Raw genomic sequence first — 20,583 nt, 5'->3', positions numbered from 1 at the left:
TCCTGAACCGTAACTAGACATTTCTTAGACAAAACGTCAATTCTCCATTACTTTTCTTGTTTCCCTTTATTTATTCTTTTTCCCGCCATTGTTAATTTGCTAATCCTGAACATTCTCTTTATATGGTATTATTATATTACTTAAGAATTTAAAAATTGCTTACTACTATGTTAAAAACGTATATATCTATGTTAAATACTAATATCGAAGTTATTCAATAACTTCTGAGGTATTCATTACAGAAATTAAAGACAGATTTGGAATCTTTGTCAAAATTCCATAAAGAATTTACCAAAATATTGTAAACAACAGAAATTTTTATTATTATTCAATGCCTTATATAATTTTTACAAATTAAATATTTTTAATTAGTTAAATTACAATAAAAACAAATCAGTCCTCCATTATGAATTTCACAACTTAAAAATAAACATTCATCTTAATGAAATCTACATCTTCGGTATCTTTGGACAATACAACTATTTGAGCACCTTCTGTCGGTTGGCAATCGGTTTCAATAATCATGCCATCATCTTGAAGTAACGTTGGTAAAACTTTTTTTTTTTCACTCCTTGCTTCAACTAAGTGTTCATAAGGATTTTGTTGTATTATAATCACTTCTCTCGATTCATCAATTATTCCCAAAGCATAAACATTTTTAGCATATATATTACAACACATCTTCGCTGATTCCATACATCTTTCAAAATGTGTCTTATTTGCAATATCATCGCCTACTAATGTAAAACAAACATGATCAGCTATATTAAATACAATGGTTAATAGATCGTTTTGATCACTCTTTTGAATCAACGTGTTCCAGTCTAATAATAAATTTTCAAAATTGGGAGTAAATTTCTTGTGAAAATCTGTAAGCAAAAATGATTAAAAAAATAAAAATTTTAATATAGTAATTAGTTAAAAACAAACAAAAATATGCATTAATCAATTCTTGGTCCCATAATTTAACTATATTTTATAGTTTTAAATAATATGAAAAGATTAGTATTATCCCATAACATTTTGAAATATTACGAGAAATAGTTTATTAAAAAAATTGACTTAGCTTTTCTTTTAACATTTTTATAATAATTCAATTTTCAAAGAAAAAAATCTTGAAAGAATAAAATTAATACCTTCTTAGTTATGATCAATGCTAAAAATCTTAATAAATGGATAAATTCAGATTAAACGCAAATATAAAAATTTTTTACTCGATTAAAATTAATCTTTAGAGATTTATTCACTTGAGTTTTATATAAGAAAATGGCACACTATTTTAATAAACGATAAAAATATTGTTCAATTATTATCTATGTAGATAAATTTACTTACCCATATCTTCGATTTGATTATTTAACAATTTATAGTTATCGAAACAATTGTATAATTTACGTGTAATCTTCTTTAAATCGTCATGTGCTTTTACCTGTAAAACTATTATTAGTCAATGGAATATTCAGAACTATATTTTTGTTATTAAATATATGTTACATCAAGTAAGAAAACCGAAAATGTATGAGAATGCCTTTATGCCAAAATATTATTCTAGATGTCTAATTAAAATTATAATGTTTAAATGGTATTATACTCTAACTGACTAATGACATTTTGGTTATAAATGAATGTTTAATGTATAAAATTAGAAACTTTTCATACAAAATTCGTAAAATAAAATGACATTTATTCAAAAAATAGTATTTTTAATATAATTTTAATTTAATTTATCGTGTTTTAGTTTTACTCACAAGAATTAAAAAGAAAAAGAAAAAAGAAGTTTTCATTAACATATTTTTTTTTGTCAATCTGAATTTATAAAATAATATTAGAAAATTATATTTAACGTAATATTCTGTCAATTACTATTTTATCCTTTAAAAATTATAATAAATAATACCATGAACGAATATAAATAATATTTGTACGAATGAGGTTCTATATCTGTACTTTAAAAATTATTAGGAATACATTTCTAATAACAATAAATCAATTTAAAAATAATTTTATTTTAAATATTCTTTAACATTAGGTGCTTAATTATATTATTATAACTGTTATTTACCAATATTTCAACATTTGTTCAAGTGAAGCTAAATCTGTATTTATAGTATATTTATTATTTTAAAAACTATTAAAAATAAATTATTACTAATAATAAATCAATATTAAAGTAGTTTAAATTTTAATATTTTTTAATATTACACAATTATGTTATTATAATTATTAATAAACGATTGATATTTTATTTATATTGTCTGATTAGTAAAATATTTCACTTTTAACTTTTCACCGCTGTGGCCAAGGATAGATAACATAAAAAGTTAGGTTTCAACTTTAATGGTTCTTCAAAAAGTTAAAATTAAAATAAGTAAAGTTAAAGCTAAAATATATGAAATCCAAATAAAATTTATGAACTGTATGTCGTATTTGGGGTTTCATATTTCAAAACTTAATTTAAAAGAAAACAATTAATTCCTCTCTTTAATGTTAGGAATTTAATTGATTAAAAAAATCTATATCCAAAATATAAATAAAAATTACAACAAATTTTATCATTATTCATTAAAATTATAGATTCATTAAATAATTTCATCTGATCTAGTTCTACCCAGTAGATTAATTATGATTTGATCTGTAATTCGTTATTAAATGTAACCAAACATTCAAAAATAAGTTATAGGTCTTCATAATATAAAACATATACACGTGGCTTAGGCGACACTATCGTCTGTATACAAATTTTCCTTCGAATTATATTAGTGCACAAATAATTATAACCAAAAGAATATCGAAAAATTTTTGAACAAATAACCATGACTCATATGCCATTACGGAAGAAGACACTTCCATAAATGAATAATACATATAATTTTCTAAGCAACTGTGCACTACTCATTAGGTGAAACCTATTTGGGCAGGTCACGTTCGCAGCGCCAACAATGATTAAATTTCTATATATTAATTTCTATAATTTTCTTCTTTTGCAGTATTCAATCTAATGATTGGTTTGCAATAACTTTCATGTTTCTCTATCACTAGCCTTCCTCTTCAAATCCTGATATGAATTATATCTTCATCTTTTATTATTTGACTTATATATTGCAATTTTGGCCTTCCTCTATGATGTTTTTCATCGATTATTCTTTCTACGATTAATAATGGCAACCCATCGTGTCTTAAAGTATGACCTATTAATTCATTTCGCCTTTTTTATACAGAGTGATTTTTTTATCATAACCCACTCAATTACTTACAGAATAATAATAATTTAAACAATTTTTTTTATTATTATCTTTAGTTACACATTNTTTTTTTTATTACTATCTTTAGTTACACATTATTCTTGAATTATTAACTATGTAATACTTTTTAAGTTCATCCCTTATCCCTGGTAAGGGTGTCAACTTTGTTTTTTTAAATGGTAACACATATTTTTAATTTAATAAAATGTTTGAGTTTTTAATTCAATAGTAAATGGCATTTGAATTTTTAATAAAACTTAATTTGTTTATTAGATATAAACATTTAAAGTTTCAAATTTTTGAGTTAATATATAGGTATAATACACAAGGGATAACATATACAGGTAGCTAATTGGTTTTTTATGATATTGCTATCACAGTCACGGATTGTATATTATCAATTATGACTATCAATAGATATACTTTTTGTATTGTCAATTAGTGTATTTATAAACTCACAACTATGTACCTTACTATCATTGATAATAACAATGCTGTGCACCTGCTAATATTGATGTCATATAAAATCAATTAACTACCTGTATTTGTAGTCCCTAGTGTATTATACATGTATATTAACTCAAAAATTTGAAACTTTAAATGTTTATATCTAATAAACAAATTAAGTTTTATTAAAAATTCAAATGCCATTTACTATTGAATTAAAAACTCAAACATTTTATTAAATTCAAAATATGTGTTACCATTTAAAAAAACAAAGTTGACACCCTTACCAGGCATAAGGGATGAACTAAAAAAGTAATACATAGTTAATAATTCAAGAATAATGTGTAACTAAAGATAATAATAAAAAAAATTGTTTAAATTATTATTATTCTGTAAGTAATTGAGTGGGTTATGATAAAAAAATCATCCTGTATACTCTTCCATTTTCCATTTCCTCTCAGATACTCTTTCTAAAACTTCTTCCTTAGTAATTCTATCAATCCAACTTATATATTCCATCCTCCTGTAGCACCACATTTCGAATGCCTCTATTCTTCTCATATCTTTTCTTGCAATAGTCAATGTTTCGCATCCGTTTAACATGGTGCTCCACATGCACGTTTTGAGTAGATTTTTTCTAAAATTAAGGTCAATGTTTTTTGAAGTAAAAATGAACTTTAAATTCAATGAAAAAAAAACATTAATTAAATTATATTTGTACTTCGTTTGATAGTTTCTTTCATAGATACTAAATCTAAACAAGTTAATCCTATCACTAAGATAATTGTATTCGTTTAACCAATGAAAATTAGGCGCACCTTTGTTTATCAAAAAATTACTCACTGTGTATTAACGGAATAAGTATAAATTTGTTTTTGAATAGATAAATTTTTTGGGCAAAAATTCATTTATTTATTCGTATGATATACAACAAAAACACTGCGTATTGATAAATAAATTAAAAATTTATAGGTAAAATTATTTTTTAGATTTGTAACACTAAAAGTCTTAACAATAATCATTCAAATAATATATTAATATATTTGTCATATTACGTACACAAATAAGTTTCTTTTGTTATATTAGGTGTCAGTAGTAAAAATATTATGCTTAATAATGAACAAAAAAAAACTCCAAAATGTATCCAATATTCATCTGTAAATAAAAATTTTAAATTTTGTATTTTAATAAATTTAACAAAAATTCTAATTGAAATATAACTAAAAAATGAATGAGTTAAGTACATCTACTAAAATTTTAGTTGAATAGATATAATTTATGAGATTATGATACAGTGAAGTTTTAAACTTACCGAATTTAGGAAAAGCATAGAGTAATAAATAAACACAATCAACAAAAAAATTATTCATCAATGTCATGTAACCGCCAACATAACTTTCTGCCATGGGAAACATCAAATTAGTACCCATTTCATATAAAAGGCTAGAGTTACACCATGAGTATGGAAATGCAACTAAAATAACACAAACCAATATTGCTAGATAAAATAAAATTATTAGTATTAGTACTAGTATTTTATAAAAAAAAATGATTTTTAATGTCCAGAACATTTAAGACTCACTTGATGATAATTTCCCATGATCACGAAAATTCATCATGACCATAAGCCAAAAAAGTGACGCTAATGATACCAAACGACTACACAAGACAATTTCTTTGCTATACCCCGGAAATTTGTCAGCAAATGCACTCATGGACAAACTCAGCAAAAAATTATGAAGAATTAAATATAAACCACATTGCACACTTAATTCCTAAAAATGTTTAATGCAATATCAATATTATGTTAAATTTATACAAATTAATCATACTCGAGGAACATGCAATTTGGAAAATGTAGCTGGTATTATGGCTGACCAAGGTGATGAAATAGAATAAGAAAGAGCAAAAGCCATCAAAACGTACCACATTTGACGATGTCTAAAAAAAATTATTATTTTTTTTTAAATTCATTATTAATCTTCTTTGGCTTAAATTCTCTGTCTAGTTATCCTTTTTAGTTTCGTTTACAAATGTTTAGAGCAAACTGAGAAAAGTAAAAAACATTCCTCTATATAGTTTATAGATAGTAAATCTAGATGTAGAAAATTAATTACTTATTTGAAAAACGATGTAAATGAATCATTTGAAATGTTTTGAAAAATGCACAAAAAAAAATTCTTTTTAATATTACGCATTTGTACAAATAATTAGAAATTAAAAATACTTGTTTTTTTACATTTAAAAAAAAAATCGTTTCTTACATCAAGTGATACCGAAATGATAATTTAAAACTACATTTTACTGTTTTACAAAATTATATTCATAAACTTAAATTGTTTTTCAACCAGGGGCATCATTTACGGGACCCTGAGTGTACATTTGTGTTCTTAAAGTTCTTTATTATCAATTTAGTTTCTAGGATACAATCTATCTGACCTCAATCTCTAAGTATCCAAAAATATAAAAAGAAACCTCATCCCGTCCTACCCTACTTAATGACCCCTACATTATTATGCATACCATAAAAACAAATTAAAATGATACTTAAGTTTTAAACTAAATGATTCAAGTAGACCTATTTTAATTTTATTTATAATATAAAAAACTTTCACAACATTCATTATATAAAACTAAAAAACTTTTGTAGCATATACAAACAGAGAAAACATCACAGCAATATTTTTAAATTTACGATTCATGAATTAAATATTTTTGTAAAATTAATATTAAATACTTCTCACAATCATTAATAAAATAATAATACAGGAAGTATAATAGTTATGATTGAATCAATAATAAAAGATTATTAAAAAATAAATATCTATTTAAACTCCACCACAGTAAATGATAATCGAATTATAATTAAACTCAACAAATTTGTAAAAATAAGTTTTTTCGTGCTCTTACAATGAATATTAGTCTTCAAATAATTAATAATTCAAAGACAAAAAAAATGTTTAATCAATCCTAATTTATCTAATCATAAGTTTACTGTAAAAGTATTTTACAGATCTAATATTTACATGCAATAAAATTTTAGAATATAAATTTATTTATATACTCAACATTATTAGTTCTTTAAATGAATTTATCAGATCACCAGACCTATGTGATAGCATCGAGATTTTTGAGGTATAACTCACTGGTTGAACATGTTTGGGGAAGAAAAGAAAAACCATTGTCGTGGAACTTATACACGTAGCACTACCTAAATTCAATTTTTCTAGACAATCTTTAATAAACCAAGTGTTTAATTTATAATTAAAAGTTACCATACATGCATATAACATCATCATAATTTTATTTCTAATTAATTCTGGGTTAGGTGGTCCGTCTGTAAGTACAAAAGTTGGTCCAATAATATAAGTGGCCGCTGATCCAAGCATTCCACCAGCCGAACCAACAGCTATACTTTGAGTACGTTTTTTAATCTTCATTTTCATACCTACTATATTTTAATTATATGTATTACTAACCAATGGCCATATTTCTTTCATTCTTAGGAAACCATTGAGTAGAAATAGTAATCATTAAAGGACTCATAAAAACGCTTCCGGCGGATAAAAAAGCTGCAGACAAATGTAAATACCTATAGTATTGAAAAAAAATTGTACATAAGTATCATGTAATAAATTTTAAATTTAATATTTTCAAAAAATAATAATTCTTTCCTTATAAAACATTGATAATAAACATTAATAAACCACTATTGTTTAAGAGCATTCACAAAAACATAAACTTATTATTACATCACTTTTCGATCGTTAAATGCTTTTAATTCAATATTTTTCTAATTATTAAAAATCAATAAGATGTAAAAAAAATTTATACTTACGCTGGTGAGTAATACATGATTGGTAAACACCGCACCAATGTACCTATTGTAAAAATAGAACAAGACCATAGCAAACTATTTTTAAGTCCTACGTCATTCAAATAAATTCATAAACATTAAAATATAGTACAAAATGTAAAAACTATACTAATTACCATATTTGTTGATTACCATACAAGCTGGAAACACCAAAATTACACTCATAACGCTACCCCATATTGGTAATAAAGCCAGAGATTTCGAAGTCCAATAAGGGAAAGCTTCTAAAGTTTGTTCAAATATAGGATTCCAAACTGACTGAGAAAATGTCTACAAAAAAAATTTTTTTGGAGTTTCGGGTAAAATGTTCACTTTGTAATTGGTCAGTTTTTTTATATTTCAATATGTATAAGATCAAAATTTAACTCAAGATTAATTTGAGAGACTATTAATTTAATCTGAATATAAAAAAGGTGAAATGTATAGAGATTTAATGCAATAATAATATTGCATAATGCAGCATGATTTCTTTAATTTATTTAATAATCCTTTAAAATTGAAATTACTTAAAGTATTACTTGAAAAAAAAATACAATAGAACTAATGATTATAACAGCATATCGAATTTTTGTTGGATTTAAGTGTGGTAATGATGATTCTAAGATGTCATCGTTAAAACTGTATAATGAAGTCTCAGAGTATTGTGGAGTAAGTGGTACCAGTTCCATCTTGTCATCTTGAAATTCAGAATCTGTTGTAGTGTTCTGAACCTAAATTAATGAAACAAATCTATATTATGTTTTAAATATAATGTATTATATTTTATAAATATTCATATTAACCTGTAAAAAATCTAATCCATTCAGGTACACAGTATTCAAATGACGCTCACTAATTTCAATAGTAGTGCTAGTGGACATATTTACGGGTAAACTTTTTGTTTTTGTTAAAAATACAGTAGAACATTAAGCTAAAAACTTAAACTAATTTATTAAACTAACAAAAATCAACAAACATTGATTAATTTGGTTTCTATTTATATTAAACAGATGTTAATAAAAATGTTTTTTGAAACAAATTACTAAAAATATTAAAATATTATCACAAATAATTTTTACAGAAAAGTAGAGTGAAGGCATCCTCTATGGCTTCCAAGTATAGCCAAAAATTTCTCTTTCTATAAATGGTAAATAGTGAACCATTTTCATGCATAACACTGGCCAAAGTAATGTCACATTTTATTGCTTATAGTTATAATCGAAGAATAAACCCTTTATTATTTAAATAAATTAACTCATATCATTGAGAGTAATGAAAATTATAAGTAATATTTATTAGAAATGATTCTGGTACCCAAACTCCTCTTTAGGACTCGGTTAACTCGGTATTCAGTTAAGAATTTTTTTTAACCGGCTTTTACTAGATACTCGGTTTGTACATACATTTACTACGCGAAACATCTTTTATATTTTTCCTTAACTAATATTAAAATACATTTTATTCCTCTGTAGTTAATTACCACGTTTATTTGAATTATTTGATTAGTAAATCTTATAAGAATATTTGGTTTCTTCGTGTTTGGAAGTACCTACCGTGATATCATGCGAAGAAAACAAAAAGAAACTTGGCCTTCTACATCTCACAGCATACAATAAGCGTCCTCTTTAAAATTTCCTCAAAAATTTAGTAGTTATAAGAATACGTAAAACTTTTAAAATAGAATAGAAACTATAGCATTCAACTTTTACTTGATAATTCTGTATTTATAAAATTCACTTCGTGAAAATAATTTCATAAGTTATTATTATACAAACCTTGATTGTTTAAAAAACAATACTTTACTTGGGCACATTACTACTCATTAATTTACCAAAAACTAGTCAAAAATTAATTTTATTGTTTAATATCATTTTTTTGGTTAAAATTCAATATTTTTCGAGGCCAAATTAATGTCACATTTGAACTAATTCGAGCTGTTCATAACTATTAAATGTTGTACTGTTTATTTGCTATCACAACATTCATTGGGGGGAACTTGTTGGTGAGGACATGCCATGTAATATAATAATTCAATTAAACTTCGTGTTGGCCGACCAAGTTTCAAACCTTCCAGCAAATATGGAGCAATTCGTCCGTCTGACACACCACTACACGTACGAGCTATTTGTATATGACCATACTGAGCATCGCAACAAGGTATAAATTTGCTTAGAAATGCATGCGCATGTCCAACTCCTTGGAATTCTTCGAGTTCGCCTCTATTGGATAAATCTACATCGTTAAGCATATTAATCTCTTCGAGGAAGTTATCGTAAGCAATTATTCTCCAAAAACGATCGCCAGATAGGATACCTGATACTCTAATTGCTTGCCAAAGAACATCACAATTTGTCAAACACACGTTGAAAAGACTTTTAAAATCAACTCGAGCATCGTGAGGTTGTGAGTCGATAGTCATTATTAGGCTAGGCGTTGAGCACTATAAATAATAAAACCTCATAATGCTTATCATAAAATAAATAATAAAAATGGTGTGCTTGTTTTAAATACAGTCGTGATTAGTATATAAAGAATTAAAGTATTCCTTAAATTATAAAGATCCGAAAATTTTTTATTGGGTCAAATCCTCATCCACTTTTGAACTTCAATATACATAATTTATAAGAAAATTTTTTTACAGAAATATTTCTTAAATAATTTTAATTAAAAATTTTTATTTTTCTATTTAAACTAATACTTAAGTTTTCAATAAATAAAATTATGTACTAAACAATTTATACCACATAATTTAGAACAATAATTATAAATTAATTCTCCGAATATTGAGTTTACCTTAGAATAACTAAGAGCATCGGACATAACAATGCATCCCTCGTTGCAAATTGAAGCCAGCTTAGTTTTTATACCATTAAAGTTATTTACTACAGACCCGGCTCCAGCTCGCATAGGATTATAACCATATATTGGAATGTAGGCCATCATATCCATTGGTAGAAGCATCTTGGCGGCACCGTAAAATGCACCTACAATAGCTGCTGCACTGGCATAATCGTTTGATAATATTTTTGGTGGTTCACCTTGGGCGCAACATTCCTCCAAGCAACTTCCTCTACCAACAAAAAGCAATGGTCTACCTTTTTCATTTTTCTTAGCAAAATAAGAAAGCTCAAGGAAAAGTGGTTCCACGCAAGTAGTTTGAGCTGCCATTAATACACCCGTCATTTTTTTTGCCTTCATCCATCTTTCATCCCGAACCTCGACCTGAACAATATAACTATTCTTAAAAAATATATCGTGCTTTATATCTATCATAAACAAATTCCATGGATTTTTTCATAATAAAACTTTGCTGTCAATGCTTTACTAACTAAAAAGTTTTTTAAAATCAAGATCTGCATCTGCCTTAAAACCGTATTTTAAATGATCCACTTTCAAACAATTGTTTGAAATAATGTAGTTTCTTTTAAAATACCTAATTAACACAAATTAATATAACTCATCGTTGATCATTTTTAGTTAGAATGAAGGCACTCATAATTAACATGCCACCAATTGTTAAAAATATGTTTTTTAATGATAAATGATGAATCATTTTCATACATATTAACAACAAAGTAATATCACATTTTGTTATTATTAATGGTGACTGAAGATAAAAGTAATTATCATACTTTTAAATCATACTAGTAATATGTACAGTGTGATTTATTATTAGTGATGGGAAAAAATAACAGTAACAGTGATTTATAACAGTTACTGCTTAAGTAGCAATAACAAGCTGTTACTTNATTGTGTGTATAGCGTTCACCTTGACAGCAACAGTACAGTTTTCTGATTACACGGCCGGATATAACGTACGCGCGCCCATTAGCAAAGCAAAACAGTAATCTATCAATATCATAACATTCACATTTTGTCACGTTACAACTTGATAGAAATAGTAACAGTTACTGTTATTTTGTATTTTATACAAGGTTGGGTTAATATATAAATTAAAATTTAATTTTTTTTTATAACTCATTAGAAATATAAAATTTAATATAAGAATAAATTATTCCTGAGTGTAGATTTTTGGATAATTTTTGAAAATTTGGATCCTATATTATTTTATTGCAATTAAACGGAGAATAGTCTAGATAAAACTGACTCTTCAATAACCATTTTGTAATATTCATTTTTGAGTTAATATCATTTTTAGGTATACAAAGTGATTCTTTTAACTCTAGCCACTCAACTTCTCTTAAAATAATAAGTTTTTTAAAAATTACTTTCATTATTATTTTTTAGTTAAATATATATTTCTATATATCTTATTAGAGTGTTAACTCTATTTTTTAAAATGGCAACAAACATATTAAACTATCTTATAAAATAGGAAATTATCTAATTAAGATGTCTGGTCGATAACATCTTTTGGACCTAGCAATTCGGAAGTTATTCTCATTTTCATACCTAGGCGGGAGTAAGAGAATGACGTGTTAAAATAGCAGCACCCACTCCTCACTTCAAGTCATTATTTTAAATTGTTAATAACTGGTCCAAAAGTCATTATCGACCAGACATTTTCTTAATTAGATCATTTTATATTTTATAATCTAGTTTAATATGTTTGTTTTTATTAAAAATAAAAAAGTTGACACCCTTATAAGATATAAGGGATGAATATGAAGATTGTTATATAACAGATAAATAAATACATTTATGTAACTAAAAAAAGCCAAAAAAATAATTCACAAACATTTTATTATTTTAAGAAAAATTGAGTGGCTAGCGTTAAAAGAGCCTTTTAGAGTAGATACTTAATATAAATTTTAACATTTAAATAAATGTTTTAACATTTTTAAAAGTTATAATAATGACAAATTTTTATGATTTTTATGACACTTTGTGAATAAGAGGGATGGGCAACTGATAGAATTCTTATTTGTACACGTTATGATAAAAATAGATCGTCGTAAAACACTACTTCACTCCTACTCACCTTTTCTATATCTATAAATGTTAATATCTAAAAATATTATATAAATATATATAAATTTATAATTTTATTTAGACCATTCTCCATTTAATAGTAAAAAAATAATTTCCCATTCAACTTTCGAAAATTAATCCTAAAATCTATCCTTGGAAATAATTTTTTCTTACAATAGCTTACACAAATTAATTAAATTCTAACATTAAATTCTTATAATATAAGTATAATGATAAAAATAATTATGATAACAGTTACACATAAATAAGACTAACCTTAACATCACAACAACATAATTCTCTAATTGCAGTTTCAGCAAAGTTGGTAGGTTTCATATTTTCTATTTTTGTGTCTTGTATATGCCGCGATAGATTCTGCGCTTTTGCTGCGATCATACCAGTTTCCCATTCTTTTTGACAACATCTTTTGTCATAGTTATCAACACATACACCGGTCATACATGTTTTAATACAGTCTGGAGGCTGGTAAGCAGTCAGATAGGCCGCTTCAGAAGCTGTTTTATCATCGTCATAATTACCAATCTAAAATAAATAAAAATTAATGTAAAGACGACAGTAAAACATAGAAATTAACTGAATATCGAATTTCACCGACATTAAAATGAACATTTAAATATAATAATTATATAACTTTTTCCAGTTTCGTAGCTACAATATTTATTTAAAAATTTTTTATTATTATTATCAAAGTTTTAAGATTTGTGAACTTATAAAGCTCTAAAAATTACTTTTATACCTATAGAAGTCAATACATTTTAATAATTTGCAGCTCAAACCAGTTTCCCCGATATTTTTTCAGCTATAACTAATTTACTGAAATAACAACAAATTTATAAATATTATGTGTATTAAGTTAACATTTAAACTGTTGTATGACTACAACAATTTGTAAATTTAAAAAAAAAAACTTTGAATATTTATATTGAATAATGATAATAAATCAATCAATCTATTGAAAACTTTAAACAAACGTACCAATATTTTTTTACAATTACTCTCCGCCAATTTTTTCATACCCAGCGCTACAGATTCACGTATTCGTTCTTTGTTGTGAAACATATTTATCAATTTAAAATCGTCATCAATAATGGGCTTTTTCGTTTCAAGTGGACTTAGTGCAATTGTACCCTTCTCTGGTGAATCGACCAAATAAACCCCCGTTCTATCTGGCGGTGGTTGTTCTAGAGTTTCCATTAATTTACCATTTAACTCATCGTTTAATTCTTTCCCTGAAAACAAACCAAAGAAATTTGAAAACGTCAAAATATTGACATAACAAGCTATATCCAGACGTAAAATTAGTTAACAATCATTGACATTACCAGTATAAAATAATTTTTCACCGTCACAAGGATTGACATTGTAAGGCACAACAATCGCGCATTCACACGGCCTATCATTGGGACAATAACTTGCTGAAATATTTCGAATTGCAACGTTAAACCACCGGTTTCTATAGTGAAATTGTACCCCCAGAGCTTTGGTTTTTGTCAAAAGTGCTCTAAACATGACATGTAACTTTAATTCGGCCGAATAATTAAAAAAAAAAGTCACAACACTTTTTATTATTTTTTTTTTTTGTAAAATATTTACTGCCAAATAATTGTACACACAGTTTTATTTTTAGATACACCAACAATTAATATATCAGCCAACATTTCATAAAACTTTGTAGCCAGTGGTTTCTAGCCATAATACACTCCAATCGTTTTTCGATTAATCGCGTAACAGTAATACATAATATGGCCGAATCTCAGAAAACTATATACAGTAGAACATATATAATTACTAAATGTGTATTTAATATACATAAATGTACATTTATTTATTTTATGATTTAACATTTAAAAAATCAATATATAAAATACTTCTTATACAATCTATACATCAAATCGATTGTTTTTTGAGAACGTCAGATTAAAAAAATTATTTAAAGATATTGAAATAGGCGATTAAAAATTCAAAAATATTACCCCTAGTGACAACTGGAGACCATGCTGTGATTGCCGTCGTTTAAATAACGTAACTGCTCCAGGTTATTATCATTTGTCCAAGATATTACTCAAACACTCTGTGGAGAAATAACTTTCTCCGCTATTTACTTAATACGCGTTTATTTTCATATTCCAGTTGAGCCTAACGACATTCGAAAAACAGCAGTCTTGTTCTTCTTTTTTTTACGCCTTAATCCCAAATACTTGGGGTGACCTCCCTTATCCTAAATTTCCACTTGTCACGATCTCCCACATCATATAGCATTAAATTACATCCCTCCAACCCTTTTTTGGTCTTCCTCTGGCTTTTCTTCCTTCAACATTAATTTCTATAAACGTTCTTACAGCTTCCAATTCCTCTCTCCTCATAACACGACCTAACCATCCAAGTTTATTTTCGCTCGTTTTATCCACGATAGGTGCTATACCTGTACTCCCTCCTATATGTTCGTTCCTTATTCTGTCTTCTCAAGTCACTCCTCTCATCCATCTTAGCATCGTCATCTCTGCTCTACTTTCTTGACAATCGCCCAAAACTCTGAGCCATACATTTATAGTTGGTCTCACTATAATCTTATAGAGTTTACTCTTCAGCATCATTAGAATTTTTTTATCGCATAACACACCAGACGCTTCTCTCCGCTTCACCAACACGAATTTAATGTATCTTTTCGGGACTCCTTTTCTCATTAATGCCCACTTTAAAACCTTTCTCGGTACTCTTATGTTTCTCCAAATCTATAAATACCATTCACAGCTTTTTCTTATTTTCCCTATACTTTTCTATTAGTTGACTCACATAAAATAATGGCTCCATTGTTGACTTACCAGGCATAAATCCAAACTGGTTTTTAGATACCGATGTTGAAAAACAGCAGTAATTACGCAATTCGAATTATATGAATTTTTAGCCATGCCATTTGGGCTACGAAACGTTGTACAATCTTTTCAGTAGTTTATCAATAATATCTTAAGTGATTTAGATTTTTGTAATTATTATTTAGACGTTATTCCCGTCTCTTCTAAGTAAGAAGCTAGTCAGTTTACTTTATATACGGATCATAAACTACTAATATACGCTTTTCAACAAAAAATCGAAAAATGTTTACCAAGACAAATTAGACAACTAATTTTATTAGTCAATTTTTTTCTAATATTCAGCACATTTCAGGTAGTGAAAATGTTGTGGCTGACGCATTATCACGCTTAAAAACATTTTTTTTCTTAACACCAGTTATATAATGACTAAATTACTTCGCAAAATTTGGATAGTGAAACAGCTGTATTATTGAAATCCAACAATACAGGATTAAAACTAAAAAAATTACTATGTCAACATCCATTAAAAAAATATATTGTGATACGTCTATTAATAATTATTATTATAATGGTCTATAGTTATTATAAACCATGTTATCAGTAACTTTTCGTCAACAAATTTTCAATAATTTGTATAATTTCAAAAATTTTTATCTTACCCAGGAATTCATGCTACTGTCGACTTAGTACATCAACGTTTTGTCTGGCCTTCATTAAAAAAAGATCGTACAGCATGGACAAGAACCTGCATAGCGTGCCAGATATCAAAAATACAGCGACACACAGTAAATCCAGACGGTACTTTTCTGCTACCTAGCGCGCGGTTCTCTCACATTAATATTGACCTTGTCAGTTCACTTTTGATGTCAAAAAGTTGTACTAATTGTTTAACGGTAGTCGATCATTTTTCTGGTCGGCCGGACGCTTTTCCATTGACCCATATAAAAACAGAAACGGTAATGCAAACACTATATAGCGGTTAAATTGCACGTCATGGAGCATTCCTCTTAATTTTACAACGGACCTAAGTAGGCAATTCAAGTCCTTAATATTTTTTAACACTTTTTCTTCCTTATTATGCGTAAAAATAATTCTCACGACAACAAACCACCCTGCGACAAATGAGTTGGCCATTGAAAACTGCTATTAGGGCGCATGAAACAAAACGATGAGTAGAGCTATTATCTTTAATACTTTTAGATTTTAGAGCAAAGATTTAGGCATTTCACCCGCAGAAATTTTCTATAGTATCACTCTTACATTCCTCTAAGAAGGTAGATCCAATTTCATATACTGGTCAACTTAAAAATGTCATGAAAGAATTACATCCAGTTCCTACATCAAATCATTAAAAAAAGAAAATTTTTGTTCATGAACTAAAAAACTATCCACGAGTTTTTTTGAGAAAGGACAGAATGCTAAATTTGTTAGAACATTCATATGATTGACCCTTTAAGCAATATCACGGAACAGCAACAATTTCAAACTCGAGATCAGAAAAAATATAATTTATGTTTCAATAGTGTAAAAATATATTGAAATGAAACTTTACAATTCCCAGAGTAAATTATTTCACTACTTTATACTTTTAACGTTAAGTTAATATCTTAATATAAATGACGGATCGGGGGTTTTACATGACAATCGTATAATATCAATTCCACACAGTAACTTTATTATACATATATATATTTATAAACTAATAAATATTCAATATATCAATATATTAACATTAGAATAATAATAGTAGAAAAAAAAACAAACAAAACGAAACATCACCCAGCCATCAGCTATCCATAGTGCAATTAACGTTGAATCGACTGCCAAAACGCTTCCCAAAGTAATTCTTCCTTTTGCGTTAGGAATGTGCAACCTCCGCTGCTCTATTTCCGTTGAGCACTCGAGTAATAGCACGTAACTGGTAATATAAAGTGTTGGTTGTCACCTAAACAGGCCAATACCAACCAAAAAACAATGAAACAAATTAAAAACACGCCAGCTCACTGGCCACGAGTCATCAGACTCAAGAGATGCGGTACGACNGTAGTTCTTCGGCGTTCATACTTGTTATCGTCGAGGTCACCAATGTAGCGAGGTGTAATATATAGAAGTAATAAACACTTTTACGATTTAATAACAACTATACTATATTACAACGAACTAACAAATAACAGCGAGAAACGAAGCGCGTCTAAGACAGAATGCGTAAGTGATTGACTGATCGACTGACTGACTGGAGCGACGATCTTGCCCTTAAATAGTCAGAGGAATCTTCTAGAGGCGGCGTCGGAACTCTCTAGACATTCGACCGCCACACGCTTATGTAGAGCGACGAATCTTCTAGAGGCGGCGGCGGCCGGACATTCTAGAATATTCGACCGCCACAAATGTATAAAACGGTGAAAATGGTATAAATATAAAAAATAAATAAATAAATACATGGCAATATACATAACCACCAATAAACTTTGGTCATATTAGACAAATAACATAAGTAAACCAAAAAAAATGTAAACAAATCCATATTTTAAGATAAAACATTTTTTTTTTTTTTAAACAAGTGCAGAAAGCCACCGATCACATCCTTTATTATAATAAAAATCTAACTAATTAATATATATTTTCTCTCCCCCGTGATTTTCCCCTCTTTTTTTTTAATGGATATAATGCAATACCTAAACATAACGTATAAATATACTAAAATAAATAAATATACTGCTACGTATACATTGTACTCCATCCCCCTTTTTAATCTATGTTCCTTCATGATCATAAGTCCCGCAAAATCCACACCAACTCGGGAGAAAACATGACACTCAGAAATCTATGAAGTGGGTAAATCTGCCATCACAGGCTGTGGATTTACTCCTGTCAACTTGACACACATAATACATTTACTGATAAGTGATCCAATAAGTATATTGACCGACAAGATCCAATATTGTTTGCAAATTAGCGATATCACGATGCGTGGACCACCGTGGCCACTGATTTCATAACAGTGACGAATAATTAATTTAGAAAGATATGATGTCTTGATTAGTAAAACTTGATGCATTTGGATCGTGGGTAATTTAGCATTAGATAAACGGCCACCGACACCTATTAGACCGCGACTGTCGATAAATGGACGGAGACGGGCAACTGGTTTTATTGACACGGGCAAATTGTGTGACAACTCATAATGTAATTTACTGAATTTATAGCGCTGTGAACAATGGGCGATAATAAGTGCCGCATTATCTAATTCACGACGTACTAACGGACCGCTATCAGTAGGTCGTCGTCGACATCGATTAGTAAACCGACAAAGGTATTCGACAACGCGTAGCATATGCGGGTACGATAAAAATCGACTGTACCATTCATCCTCTATAACAGTAGCACTGGTAATAAAATTTACTGTCGTAATCGCCTTGACTCCGGGTAACATTAAAATTTGCCGATACAAGTAGGGTAATATTGGGAATTCTAGGCCCCCCCGCCTCACCCCTTCACCTACCCTCCCGCCCGGTGGGTGGGCGTGTCACACAAAGGCCGTGGTTTCTCGATGGTGGGGGTAATGTCAAGGTCACACAGTGGGCGTGGTCTTATCATTGTTGGGATAAGGGGGGGCGTGTTCTTATCATTGATTGGGTAAGAGGAGGCGTGGTCTTATCATTGCTTGGGTAAGGGGAGGCGTGGTCTTATCTTTGTTGGGATAAGGGGTGGCGTGGTCTTATCATTGTTGGGGTAGGGGGAGGCGTGGTCTTATCATAGATGAGGAAAGGGGAGGCGTTGTCTTATCATAGATGAGGAAAGGGGAGGCGTTGTCTAACGATAGTGGGAGTAATAGGTAACTTAGGTGGGGGTGTTAATGTCAATCAAAATGGCGGTTAAAAGTGCGCATGCGCATTATAACTTCATGTCAGTGGTGGGGTAGGTAGCCATTCGGAAATGGTTGTCTCCTCCTATGATGTCATCTACTGGAGGGTAAGGTAAACCTCATGTGAACTGATAACGGTAACTGATAAGCCCACGTGTAAACATACACATTACATTGAAATAATGTACGTCAAATAGTGGCCGCCGTTGCCACTTTAACATATTTACTTAATATTAACGCTACGACTCCGTCAACAATTCCTATACAGGAAAGGGGTAATGAATCTTGACATAAACGAACCTATAATGTGTGGGGATGAATCCAACTATATTATTATTACTACTATATTATAATGCTCATAGACGTCAGCATTTTATGAGAACAATGACAATGTTTGTCGTTATGGCATAATTTCTAAGAATTTTATCATTGCCTACCAGACGCTTAGATAAACATATTTCCAACATCAAAGGTACCGCCATATTATAACTCACATTACCGTCTACATTTTATAAGAACAAAGACAACCTCTCTCGTTTTGGCATAATAAATTCTAAGAATTTTATCATCGTCTACCAGACGCTTAGGTCAGCAAATTTCAAATATCAAAGAAGTCACCGCACAGTAATGTCGTATGAATCTTATAATGGGTAACCAGACGCTTAGCTAAGCATATTTTCAACATCAAAGGTACCGCCATATTATAACGTTCATAGTCGTCTGCATTTTTATTTTTTACATAGTATTTTATCATTGCCTACCACCAGATGCTTAGAAAAACATCTCGTTAATATTAGTATATTACTATTAATTACTATAATTGGTAATATATTTTTAGAATTAACTATGTATCGGTTGTTATAATAGTATAATCGCTATTATTATTATTATTTTCTACTGCGCCTTTAAAATAATAATATGTGTATCGCATTTTATTTTATTATATTTAATTTGACAATTTTTTTATACCTATAACTAGAGGTATTACATTTAAAGTAGCACCCCCACTACCAGCACCCCCGAGTCTTCACTGCGTTTATCATTTAATGTATACATTACATTGAAATAGTGTACGTCAAGTAGCGACCGCCGCCACCACACTTGACTATTCCTTGAACGATTTGTAACAAACTCTATTAAGACAATTGGGTGTGAGGTGCGCACAATGTGTGAAACCCAATGAAAACTAACCTAAGTCAGGGGAGGGGGATTTCCTCAACATGTCGTAATGAGCGACGGGGTAATGAAACTTAACTTGAAACCAACCGCCATATTATAATCCCACATTACCGTCTACATTTTATAAGAACAATGACAACGTATTTCGTTATGACATTATAATTTCTAAGAATGTTATCATCGGTTACCAGACGCTTAGGTCAGCATATTTCAAACATCAAAGAGGTC

General features: G+C 28.7%; 2 protein-coding genes across 14 annotated transcripts in view; both read right to left on the bottom strand.

Moving 5' to 3' along the window:
• Positions 1-297: 297 nt before the first annotated feature.
• Positions 298-8,489, bottom strand: LOC126899664 (solute carrier family 49 member 4-like). Of its 4 annotated transcripts, none has more exons than XR_007702663.1 (13): positions 8,349-8,489; positions 8,085-8,276; positions 7,683-7,836; positions 7,528-7,615; positions 7,169-7,281; positions 6,970-7,098; positions 6,759-6,900; positions 5,522-5,630; positions 5,272-5,464; positions 5,002-5,187; positions 4,749-4,844; positions 1,336-1,429; positions 298-869 (listed from the first exon to the last, which is right to left on the bottom strand). XR_007702663.1 is itself a non-coding variant. In XM_050674741.1 (13 exons), exons 1-13 carry the CDS (start codon positions 8,424-8,426, stop codon positions 1,426-1,428), a joined length of 1,518 nt encoding a protein of 505 aa, XP_050530698.1. In that variant the 5' UTR covers positions 8,427-8,489; the 3' UTR covers positions 1,335-1,425. The 4 variants fall into 4 exon arrangements, 3 of the variants coding, with proteins under 3 accessions (XP_050530698.1, XP_050530699.1, XP_050530701.1); XM_050674741.1 differs by lacking the exon at positions 298-869 and adding an exon at positions 2,063-2,096 and having other exon boundaries at positions 1,335-1,429; XM_050674742.1 differs by lacking the exon at positions 298-869 and adding an exon at positions 2,063-2,096 and having other exon boundaries at positions 1,335-1,429; positions 5,002-5,163.
• A 94-nt stretch (positions 8,490-8,583) lies between these two features.
• Positions 8,584-20,583, bottom strand: part of LOC126899662 (cytosol aminopeptidase-like) — a 14,392-nt gene continuing 2,392 nt past the window's right edge. Inside the window, exons 1-7 of one of the 10 annotated variants that reach the window (XM_050674731.1) lie at positions 17,091-17,347; positions 13,821-13,999; positions 13,474-13,727; positions 12,754-13,020; positions 10,339-10,767; positions 9,859-9,985; positions 9,497-9,777 (exon numbers count right to left, since the gene is read on the bottom strand). In XM_050674731.1, coding sequence (XP_050530688.1) covers positions 9,509-9,777; positions 9,859-9,985; positions 10,339-10,767; positions 12,754-13,020; positions 13,474-13,727; positions 13,821-13,999; positions 17,091-17,098 — 1,533 coding nt within the window. In that variant the 5' untranslated portion in view covers positions 17,099-17,347 and the 3' untranslated portion in view covers positions 9,497-9,508. Of the gene's footprint in view, positions 9,986-10,338; positions 10,768-12,753; positions 13,021-13,473; positions 13,728-13,820; positions 14,000-14,471; positions 15,834-17,042; positions 17,348-20,583 lie in introns of those variants that run through there. The other 9 variants (XM_050674729.1, XM_050674735.1, XM_050674739.1 and 6 more) reach the window with 9 other exon arrangements.

The sequence above is a fragment of the Daktulosphaira vitifoliae genome, unplaced genomic scaffold, assembly GCF_025091365.1.
Source record: "Daktulosphaira vitifoliae isolate Bord-2020 unplaced genomic scaffold, ASM2509136v1 Scaffold_2, whole genome shotgun sequence".
Lineage (NCBI taxonomy): Eukaryota > Metazoa > Arthropoda > Insecta > Hemiptera > Phylloxeridae > Daktulosphaira > Daktulosphaira vitifoliae.
This window is presented reverse-complemented; position numbering and strand designations above follow the sequence as displayed.